The sequence below is a fragment of the Scyliorhinus canicula genome, chromosome 7 (genome assembly GCF_902713615.1).
Source record: "Scyliorhinus canicula chromosome 7, sScyCan1.1, whole genome shotgun sequence".
In the NCBI taxonomy this organism is placed as follows: domain Eukaryota; kingdom Metazoa; phylum Chordata; class Chondrichthyes; order Carcharhiniformes; family Scyliorhinidae; genus Scyliorhinus; species Scyliorhinus canicula.
The window spans coordinates 143,152,182-143,164,418 of NC_052152.1; the positions used below are offsets into that span (position 1 = coordinate 143,152,182).

The 12,237-nt window shown below is 41.3% G+C and overlaps 1 protein-coding gene across 3 annotated transcripts in view; it reads left to right on the forward strand.

The window, feature by feature from the left end:
* znf335 (zinc finger protein 335) overlaps positions 1-12,237 on the forward strand; it is an 88,668-nt gene that overhangs the window by 35,704 nt on the left and 40,727 nt on the right. For all 3 annotated transcript variants that reach the window (XM_038803055.1, XM_038803054.1, XM_038803056.1), the window contains 3 exons: positions 406-424; positions 7,987-8,103; positions 8,728-8,804. In XM_038803055.1, coding sequence (XP_038658983.1) covers positions 406-424; positions 7,987-8,103; positions 8,728-8,804 — 213 coding nt within the window. The remainder of the gene's footprint in view (positions 1-405; positions 425-7,986; positions 8,104-8,727; positions 8,805-12,237) is intronic.

The window sequence follows — 12,237 nt, forward strand, 5'->3', positions numbered from 1 at the left end:
AGTATTTTAAAATTATCCTCTTGGAGAACAACCTTTTTCTTTTATCTCCTTACCCTCAGTTTTGACCCCCACAGAATCGAGGGGAAATATTGATTACCATACTAATAAAATTCACCTATATCTTCTTGTGAGCTTGTCTCTAAACACCTGCTCCTGGCTGTGCTAAGATTGTGGACCTTTTGTAATGGGGTGTACTGATGATTGTCAAGTGTCAACCTTTCAAAGTGTTGTTGTGTAGAATGATCCGTTTGTGCAAACTACCAATGTGGTGTACCAGTGTGCTGGCTGTGACCAAATATTTGAAGCTAAGAAACCCTATCACGAGAACATGAATGCTTAAAACTCCTCTTTCTCAGAATATTTAATGTGCGACTTTTCTTCTTTCTCTCCCCCACCCCGCCACAGAAAGAAAAAAGCTGACCTGGTGAGTCCTTATTAAGTACGGACAAGGTTTGGGTAGAACATTAATAGTAATTAAATGCATAGAAGTAAATGAGTGAATAAATGTTTTTTTTATATTTTTACCTATCTAATGTATTGTCGTCCTTCAAATCCAAATTGGGCACAGCAGTGTATTTGATGTGGCTTCAGTTCTGATGTTTGCTTTGCTGGCCCTGCCAGTTAATTATAAATGCAATCTTTGAAACCAAAACCATATAGAAATATGGATTTCTGGTTTAGATCTAAAACCACTACCTAGAATGTAGAGCACAGATATAGACCATTCATCCCCAGTGGATCCATGCTGCACAAGCTTCCTCCCACACCACTTCTTACCCAATGAGGATATCCTTCTAGTCTTTTTTTTCTATGTATTTATCTAGTTACCCCTTAAATATATCAATACTGTTTACCTCAACTAGTAGCAGGTTCCACATTCTCTTGGTAAAGGAGTTTCTCCTGAGTTGCCATGACCCAAATTTTGTGAGAACCAGCAATCGTTGTCAGGTTGCACTTGCACTCGTGCTTTTTCCCACCCAGACGTTGCTCCGCATTTATAGTTAGCTCTTCTGAGCCAGGCCTCTTCAGAAATGCAGAGCGCAGCTTCCATCCAAGCAGGCTGGGAGGTATTTGTGGGAGTAATCAGCGGTGGTGGGGGGTGGAGTGCTATCCAAAGTCTGTGACTCTAACGCAGCCAGAGACTTTTGCAGAAGTGGAGAATTGCCCATCAGAGATTCATTGGAGGTCAGCACTTCAGGACCTCAGGGTCTCGACGCACATCTCTGGTCTCTTGACGATCCGGTGATTGGAAGATCTGGGCCCATGTCTTCCCTATCAAACTTTGTCAAACTTCTGAACAGTCCACTTAAAAACTGGATTAACTTGCTCAAAATTAGACAAGCGTTTTCCCTGAGGAAATATAATGAGAAACTTAAACTTTAGACTTGACTGTACAGTAAAGCTGTGATACTTGACTAGTAATCCAAAGGCTTGGATGGACCATGGACCTGGTGTGGTAGTTTAAGAATTTGAAATAAGTTTTTAAAATGTAGAGAAATAAAAAGCTGGTATCAATAAAAATTGGCATTGAAGATGTCGAATGGCATTAAAATATCCAGGTGGTTCAAAAATATCCTTTTGAGGAAAGAGACTTGCCATTTTCCTATCCTGTCTGGCCTATATGTCCTCTATCTATATGACTGTAGTTGACTCTTAACGGTAAGGTACTTGGTTGTATCAAATCGCCACACAGACTGTAGTGGTTCAAGAAGGTCAAACTGACATACACGTCCACTTAAAAAATATTGAATGAGAATTACAATTTTTTTTATCCTTCCAAACATGATGCAACTTGAGAGAGTACTTGGAGTTGTATAACACTCGGGTGAAATATTAGAATTTTGTCCAAAGTCGGGATAGTGATGCGAAACAGTTTCAGGCGATGAATCAAAAATATTGCATGGAAGTTTGCCTAATACAGTAGATAATGCAAACTTTTAGTGAACTTCTAGAACTTTAAGTTAAAGAAAAAAGTTTATTATAACCAGTACTAAATAAGATTGGGCAAACATGATTGTTGAACATTAATTCAGCGCCAAGTTCAAAGCATCATTGCTTTAGAAATTATGAATAAATGTGTGCTTATTTTAAACATAACATTTACTTCAGTCATACTTTTTGGTCACAATTAAACATGGCTATATTTATTATAATTGTGCTTCTTCAAAAATAGGAGCAGGAGTGGGCCATATTAGATGGCAGGGTGGCACAGTGGTTAGCACTGCTACATCACAGCACCAGGGACCAAGGGCCAATTCCGGTCTTGGGTGACTGTCTGTGTGGAGTTCCCACGTTCTCCCTGTGCCTGCATGGGTTTCCCCCCACAGTCCAATTTTGTGCAGGTTAGGTGGATTGCCCATGCTAAATTGCCCCATAGTGTCCAAAGGTTGGGTGGGGTTATGGAGATAGGGTGGGAAATGGGCCTAGGTAGGGTGCTCTTTCAGAGGGTCGGTGCAGACTCGATGGGCTGAATGGCCTTCTGCACTGTAGGGATTCTATGATACCACTCAGTCAGTCTGCTGTACCATTCCATTAGATATACCTGAGCTCCACTTGGCTAGGTTATTCCCATGATTCCCTTAATGCTGAAAAGTCTTATCGATCTCGGTGTTGAATACACCCACCGATTTGAGCATCTACAATCTTGTGGATGGAAAATTCCAAAGATTCACAACCATCTGCGTGAAGACATTTCACTTCACCTCATTCAAAATGGTCAGCTTCTTATCTTGTGACCCCTAGTTCTCGGCTCTTCAGCAAGGGGAAACATCCTTTCAATAATCACCCTGCCAAACCCTCTAAGAATGTTTTATGTTTTGATGAGAGCCTTCCATTCCTCTAAATGCCACAGAATATGGGCCCATTCTACTCCATCTTTTCTGACATAACCCTCTCACCCCAGGAATCAATCTAGTGTACCTTGCATCCTTGCCTCTCTCGCCTTGTTTAGGTGAAGAGACCAAGGCCAGACTTCTCCGGCGTTTGCTGGTGGCAGGATTCTCTGGTCCCGCCAGCAGCGCCTGCGGGTTTCCCGGTGGCGTGGGGTTACTTCAATGGGAATACTCATTGACAGCAGTGGGAACCGGGAATCCCGCAGCCAGCGAACGGCACACTGCCTCCCGCCCAAATCTGTACACAGGTGTGGTTTCATCAAAGCCCTATATATTTGCTATATAACTTCCTTAATCTTGTACTCCATCTCCATGTAATAAAGGTTAACATACCATTTGCTTTCCTAATTGTTTTTCGTACCTGTATGTTAACTTTGTGACTCATGTTCAAGGACATCTAAATCTCTGTGACACAACATTGACCATTCTGTCATCTCTGTTTAAAAAAAATATATATATATTCTGGTTTTCGAAGATAATTTCACATTTCCCCACATTAAACTCCAGCTGCCACCCTTTTGTCCATTCAGAAAACCTGTCTGTATTCTTCCACTCAGCTTACTTTCATAAATGGCTTTGGATCATCAGCAAAATTGTATACCTTATACTCAATCTCCTCAATTAAGTCATTGATGCAGATTGTAAGTAGTACATTATCAGAATTTATAACCAGGCTGACCAACGATTGGGTACTTGATTGACTTTTTATTACTGAAATCAGTTTTATCAAAAAGAGTTCATGTTTCACTTATCTACTTTCTTGACTTGAGCTGATTTGGTTTAAAAACAATTAGGTGGTGATCTCAGGAAATCCGATTCTGAATTGGAAATCACTTTGATTTTTCTTATGTTTACATGGAGGCAAAGACTCCAGCCTGTAGCGGTTTGCAGCAGGTACCTTAAAAGCTATGGATATCCAAGAGTCCAAAATAAATGACAAAACAAGGTATCTTTTTGGTCATATGCCCTAATTTCTCCTGTGGCTCAGTGCCAAATTTTGTAAGTGCCTTGGGATATTTCGCTAAGTTTCAGGTGCTGTACAAATCAAATTGTTGCTGATTTTAAGTTTTGCGATGCGCGCCAAGATATTTCATTCTTCTTGCTGAAAGGATTAAGTGTGAACTGTTTTTATGTACTGCAGTATTTTATGTATGGCACTGTGATTCAGCAGATGGGAGTATCCATTCTACCCTGTGGTTTTGAAAAAATGCATTTTGCACAACACATCCTGGTTTAGCATTCAGTCATTCTATTCAACCAGTTCCTTCCATCCTCTTAGAGGAAAAATAGAATGTTACCATGCAGAAGCAGGCCATTCAGCCCATCAGATCTGTATTGGCTTTTTCCCAATAGATGACCCGCCTTTGTCTAATCTTTCTCTTGTTTGCTTCCTGTATAATTGAATATTTCTGTTCCAATTTTGTTTTGCAGAAAATTTTGCATTAAGTAAATATATTTTATTTATCTTGAATTATTTTTGTGAGCATCTAAAATATGTGCTTCATTAGCATGTCACACAATCTTTCAATCTCTGTGTTTCGTTCTTTAGGTTCAAAGGCCTTTGCAATCACCTCCCGACTTTTGGGGTGGGGGGGAAGAGAAAAAATAACTTCTCAATTATTTATTCATCTCTGTAACCTGCTTCAAACTTGCTAACATCCTGATGACTCTTTGCCACATGTTTCCATGGCTCTGCATTCTTCCTAACATGGGAAGGTGTCAAAAACTGCATACGCTGTTCCAACTCTGATCTAACCCTTTGCTTTTATATTCTATGCTTGTAGATACAAAACCCATGTGCCACATGCTATTTTATGGTCTTCTGTTCACTGTTCCCTTTAAACTGTTTGTCAGTGCATCAAGATCTCTGCAATCCTTTACACTTAGACTTTTGAAAGTTATGATGTACTAACTTGCCCTATTCTTCCACAATGAATTTCATATTTCTCTTAAATTTCCATATATCTATCCAAACTGCTCATCTGTGCTTTTGCAATATTTAGTTCACAATCTGCCATACCCTCAACTTAATATCAGTAGATTTGTGCTTCTTGGTGGTTGACATCACAAGACGCATTCGAAAAGGCTGGGGTGGACATTGGTTATCTGCAGACAATGGTATTTAGTGTAGGCAGATCAAAAGAAAAAGAGAGGGTTGATTGGGTGTTGTAGTTTATAACCTTGCTCCTTTCACCCCTGGCAGTGGATCAAATTCAGCCAAGCTATTGGTTTGGCATTCTCAACTCTCTTCAAATAAACATGAGCCCACAGCATAAATCAAATCTGCCACAAATGAGCACAGTAATCCTAATGAAGGGTGGATTAGGGAAAAGGAATAACTCACATTGGTGCAGTTCCGTTTGTCTTTGAATATCCATGTATAGACGCGTTAAAGGGACACTGGATGCAGACACTTCCTGAGAATAGAAGTGATGTTCAAATCCCCATAACTGGCATGCCTAATTTCAGCACTGTTAAGATCTCCGATCAGACATCAGCATTTGTTAGAATACCAGTTATCTTTTAAATTTGTAAAACTGTGGGGAAATGATACTTCACCCCAGAAGCGATGACTCTGACCAATCGGTATCTTTTATGTTAAAACAAACTTCAATTTACACACAGAATTAACCACATTAATATCACATAAAATAGCTTTCCAATTATCAGTTAAACAGTTCTTAAAACAAGGAAAAACTTATTTACAAACTACCTTTTTATTCATTTGCAGGATGTGGGCATCATTGGATGGGCCAGCATTTATTGCCCATCTCTAGTTGCCTTTGAACTGAGTGGTTTGTTAGGCCATTTCAGGGGGGGCAATTAAGAGTCAACTACATTGCAGTGAATCTGGGGTCACATGTAGGCCAGACTGGGTAAGGATGGTAGATGGGCAGCACGGGGCACTGGTTAGCACTGCTGCCTCTCAGCTCCAGTGTCTCAGGTTAAATTCCGGCCTCGGTTTACGGCCTGTGTGGAGTTTGCATTTTCTCCCCGTGTTTGCCTGGCTTTCCTCCAGGTGCTCCGGTTTCCTCCCACAGTCCAAAGATGTGCATGTTAGGTGGATTGACCATGCTAAATTGTGTCCGAGGTGGGGTTACGGGGATAGGATGGAGGCGTGGGCTTACGTAGGGTGCTCATTTCAAGGGCCGGTGCTGAATGGCCTCCTTCTGCACTGTAAATTCTATGATTTCCTTCCCTAAAGGACATTAGTGAACCAGATGGGTTTCAACAACAATTGACAATGGTTTCATGATTATCATTGAACTTTTATTTTCAGATTTTTATTGAATTAAAATTTTACTATCTGGCACTGCGAGATTTGAACCCGGGTCCCCAGAACATTACTCTGAGTCTCTAAATTAGTAGTCCAGTGACAATACCACTGCCACTGCCTCCCTGCTGCCTGCTCCAAACTCCAATTAAGCAACCCAAAATGCCACTTATAAATTTAACAAAACGGGTTACTTGTTTATCTGTGTAGAGACATTTTGGAGAGAGAACCTTTCGAGAGCAACCTGAAAATATTTGTCTTGTCAGAAGCTTCTGCTCAATCTGACAGCATTTGGAAAAGCTGCGATTCACCTTAAAAACATCTAACAGACTACAAAGCTACAGACTGACCTGGTTCCTCCCACTAATTAAATCATCTGTATCCCACTATGACATTCCATTATCTGCTTAGCTAGGACTTGTACAATTCCTCAGAAATTATCTACTCTCCAGGGAATCTCCAGCAATCCGAACAATGTTGAATTAGGCATCTCTCTGTAAACAAGTAAATGGTAACCTTTATAATTACATCACTTTTTTGTAACCTCTTAATTGCAGCTTTAACAGACACACAATCTGGGTACCTTAACTTGGGTTATTTAATAATATGACTGCACCAAATATATACCTTGACTCAGCCTGTTAAAAACTCTTGACTGTAACAGATAGAAAATTTCTTCCATTCATCACAGCACAGAATTGCATCCCAAATACTATGGCAGAACAAGGTCCTCAGTTTATTGGCTCCACCCCTATTATTATGCAGTAATCCAGCAAAGATGATCGTCGACTTGAGTTGCTCTGATTTCATTCTTTCGGGGGGGGGGGGGGGGGGGGGGCAAAATGATATATGGGGCTGGGCTAAAAGGAATATTTTTTGACCATTCTTTTCTGTAACTTTATTTGAAATATGTTTCACTTGATGATAAGGTGTTTGCCATTATGATTTGAGGCTCAATACGTTCTGTGGAGTTAGAAGAAACTCCTCAAGTAGTTGATTCAGAATTATATCACCAGAACTGCATGTGGCTGATTAGTAGATAGGGGAATGACTGAAGACAGTGAAACATAGCACCTCATAAGTAGTTCGCTGCACAGACTTGTACAAGGTAGTAAATCATATGAAAAGATCGATTTGGAAACGTGAGCAGTGGGTAAGGTTCAAAGTAATAAAGGAAATCAAGAAAACCATGGGATTATTGTTTTAAATTGGATGCTTTAACCAAGTTAACGGGCTGGGTGGGGGGTGTTGTTGAAACTTTTTGGGGCAGCTGAATTAAAAGCAGCTGAATGGCCATCCTCATTTGCATAGCAGAGCTGCTTATATTAGCATTTTCCATTTTTATTACAGAGAGAGGAGTTATTCCTGCTGTCTGCAGGTGAAATCTGGAGACAGCAGTATGATCCTTCTGGGAAGTGATGCTGTTTTCTACATTATCCTCAGACCCGCTGAGTAATGTACTTTTTTTTTTTAATTTTAAAGATAAAATTTTGACAGAATAACTAATCAATTATCCCTGTTCTACTAGAGGCAATACAACAACTTTACCTGCTTTAAAAGATTTAACAAAAACGAGAACATGCTGGAAATGCACAGCAGGTCAGTTAGCATTTGTAAAGAGGAAAGACTAGTTAGTCTTTATCAGAACAGATTGTGACTGAAAGGTAAATCTGCTCTAATCATTTACAGATGCTGACTAACCTGATATTTTTCCAGGCTTTTGTCTTTTTGGAATTAAGGTAGTAAAATCATATTTCAGCAAATTTTGCTTTCTCCTTTTCTTAGCTATACTTAATTCTTGTTTTGGTTTGTTAATTGCAGATTCCCAAGGTGAATTCTTATCCTTGCCCTGTGTGCTATCGTGTCTATCCCATGCAGAAAAGGCTAACGCAGCACTTAAAGACACACAGCGCTGAAAAACCTCACATGTGCGATAAGGTTGGGGCATTTCTTACTTCTACTGTTTCCTGTAAATACTGATCTAACTTTTGCCCACGTCTGGTACTAGAATTATTATACGACCTAATTGTCAAAAGACAGTTCTGACATTCTACCTCTTTGACATGATCACACAGTGCTTGGTTTTATCGTTGACTTTTCACCAGTCTGCTAGCTGTATAAAGCTCTCTTTTATCACAGGGACAAGAGTGGGCATTGAGCCCCTCAAGCTGGTGAGATTATGGCTGATCTCTAACCTGTATCTAAATTTCATCTACCTGTGTTGGTTCTGTAACCCTGAATATATTTGCATAACAAAAATCACTTGATCTCCTTTTTTGCAATTTTCAATTGACCTGGCTTCAATATCTTTTGGGGCAGGCGGAGAGAGAGTTCCAGATTGCCACTATTCTTTGTGGAAAACGTGCTTTCTAACAGCACCCACAAATAGTCTAATTTAAAGTTCTGCTCCCTTGTTCTGCACTCCAACCTCAGGATCAACCATCTCAACTATTTTGGTCATCTTAAACACCTCATTAAATTTGCCTTGAATCTTCTATATTCGAGGGAATATAAACTTAATTTTATGAAGCCTTTCCTCATAATGTAACCCTTTTATTTCAGTGTGGGAAATCTTTTAAGAAGAGGTACACATTCAAAATGCATCTACTAACCCATATTCAGGCTCTTGGAAACAGCAGGTAGGTCTGACTTCTACAGTACCATTGTGATGCAGCTGATTATCTAAATGTGGTACATTGAGTACAGAAGCAGAGTCTGAAATCCTTACCGCAGCCACTGAACCATGCTGGTGAAATGTTGCCTAATCTTAGACCTCACTCCGCATAACTTCCTAGTTACCTCACTCTACATAACTTCCTAGTTACATGTGTGCACCTAGATTGAGAGTTGGCAGGATACTCGAGCACAGTTGTGCATTACAGCCAAGCATGATCAAGCCTCTGCCTGACATGCAAACGTTAAACCTTTCCCGCCGGATCACTTGAGCGATGGTTAGGGGCAGGAACTGTGTCTTTTCTTTTTGCCCTCCTAGCCCAAGGTTGGCAGAGTCAATTGGAACATATTCTCTGACTGTATTGGCAACCTCTGGCTGCACCTTCCCTACACACTAGTGTACCATTGACTCTTGTTGCTTCCTGGGGTCCCCTAGCCTGCTGGTCTACTCCTGCAGTATCCCCTCAGCTGAGGGGAAAGTGTTGCTGAGTGAACAACTGGAAAACAAGAATAAAACTACATCCAAGAGAGAAAAGAAAAGAAAATAGCAGAGATACAGTAAAACTGTAGGACAGCAAAGAGGGGAGTAAGGGAGCAGTGTGGCAGTAAATACAGAGGTGGCTTCTTGGGAGAGGTTAAACCAATTGTGTGGCTAGCAGAGGTTCGGAGCACATTTTGCTTCCAGTCTTCAGTGACCTGTTTGAGAGGGAGTTTCTTGGGTGAGAGAAGATGTGGGAGGCATTGAGCGTTAAACATAAAGTCAAATTAGGGTTGCCAACTATGAATAAGTTTTATTCTTGGAGATTTCATCTCATGACTTGCTCCCACTCTCCAGCCTTGAGAAGGCCAACACATCCACCCTTGTGACGCACTGCCTTCCCACGTCAATTGGAAAGCAAGAAGACTATTACCCAACTTGGATTTGTTTATTGTCACGTGTACCAAGGTACAGTGAAAAGTATTTTTCTGCAAGCAGCTCAAACAGATCATTTAGTACATGAAAGAAAAGAAAATAAGAAGAAAATACATAAAAGGGCAACACAAGGTCCACAATGTAAATACATGGGCATCGGCATAGGTTGAAGCATATAGGGGTGTAGTATTAATCAGGTCAGTTCATAAGAGGGTCGTTTAGTGGTCTGGTAACAGTGGGGAAGGAGCCGTTTTTGAATCTGTTCGTGTGTGTTCTCAGACTTTTGTATCTCCTGCCCGATGGAAGAAGTTGGAAGAGTGAGTAAGCCGGGTGGGAGGGGTCTTTGATTATGCTGCCTGCTTTCCCCAGGCAGCGGGAGGTGTAGATAGAGTCAATGGATGGGAGGCAGGTGTGTGTGATGGACTGGGCTGTGTTCACGGCTCTCTTGAAGGTTCTTGCGGTCTTGGGCCATGCAGTTGCCATACCAGGCTGTGATACAGCCAGATAGGATGCTTTCTGTGGCGCATCTATAAAGGTTGGCAAGAGTCAGTGTGGACATGCTGAATTTCCTTAGTTTCCTGAGGAAGTTGTGCTTTCTTGGTGGTAGTGTCGTCGTGGGTGGACCAGGACAGATTTTTGGTGATGTGCGCTCCTCGGAATTTTACCATCTCCACCTCGGCTCCATTGATGCAGACAGGGATGTGTACAGTACTCTGCTTCCTGAAGTCAATGACCAGCTCTTTAGTTTTGCTGGCATCGAGGGATAGATTGTTGTCGTTGCTCCACTCCACTAGGTTCTCTACCTCCGCCCTGTATTTTGACTCGTCGTTATTCGAGATCCAACCCACTATGGTTGTGTCGTCAGCAAACTTGGAGATGGGAGTTGGAACCAAATTTTGCCGTGCAGTTGTGTGTGCACAGGGAGGATGATGCTTGATGGTCAGCCAAGCAGCCTTTTCTCCCCACCCAATTTCAATATTGTTTAAAGAAAATGTCAATCAAAATGTTTTTTCAGGTCCTCATGCTTTTTTATTTTCAGGGCTGTGTGTCCTGGTGATTAATCGTCAATTCCCAAGGCCAATCATGGAGGGCTGGGAACCCTAAATTTGAGCATTAGGAAGAAAGATTTGAGTGAGGTTGAACCTAAAACAAAGTATTAGCAGGAGGTGGCATGAGAGTCAAGATAGCGGCAATTTTTAAATACTTTATGTTTGGACCATCCATATCAGTCAGTATTTATTTATTTATTTGAAATGCAGCAGCATTTTTGTATTTCTGCCAGGAGATGGAGTTACTGCTCCTCCCAAATCAGCTTGTATGAGGATATATGTTGTTCACCTATTGGAATGCACTGTTGTGTATTTTTAACAATATGATTTCTTAAGGAAATGTACCCTCTTTTTCTTTAACTTTGGATGCTGAGCTCATTGGTGGAAGTGTGACTGTGTTTTTTTTTCCCATTAATTTAGTTCGCATTGAGTCTTGGCCCCAACATTTATGAAGAGTTTGCAGGGCAGGTGGGAAACAACCATAGAACCTAACAAGGCCAGGGTTTGGAGGTCTTGCTAAACCTAACAGCAGGATAACACTATTGTTTCTTTCTATCTGTTTTCTGAACTGCAGCTGGTCAAATTGGTAGAATGAATTATAAACTCATATTAGTTACAGAACAAGACGTGCAGCTGAGGAACCTTGGGAATGTTCCCTGGTAGTCAGGACTTGGGGAAGGTTGGGCATTGCAATAGTATGGGGTAGGAGTGGACAATGGGCGTAAGGGAAAGGTGATCATGTTGGTGAGAAATTTAATCCTTCCTTGAGCCAGGGGGAGCAATCGTACTTGTGGTGATATACATCACTGTAAATACGCAAGGGGTTAATGTAAGTACACGTAGACTAGATCAACACTAAAGGGAGCACCAGAGACATCATGACACACACACATTCAACCAATAGGTCAGTAAGATAGGACACGACAAATGGACAGTCAAGATACATCCAGAGGTGACACTACTACAAGGGGGCTAACCATATAAAAGGACACCGCACACATGATCTTTCTCGTTCCAGTGGAGACACTTAGTGAATACAGAGAGGGTTGATTGAAACACATCACATCCACCACGTGGATTATAGCAGACTGGTTAGATAGTCTGAGTAGCTATAGCAGGATTAACAGGAGAGTCGAATCCAAGTAGGAGAATCGTTAACAGTTTAATATATGTGTTAAAGCTATCTCCAAGTCTGGACCTTCCTTTGTCAGAGTGCACATCAAGGAAGCAGTTTATGCCACGTCAAGAGCATAACAAAACAGTACTCTTGGTAGGACCCTGGATGGAAATGAGGACCAGAGGGACCTTGGGAGTGCATTGCACAGATCCCTGAAGGTGGCAAGGCAGGTAGAGGAGGTGGTTACAAACGCATATGGGATAGTTGCTCTTATTAGCTGAGGCGTAGAATACAAGAGTATCGGGGGGGGGGGGGTGGTC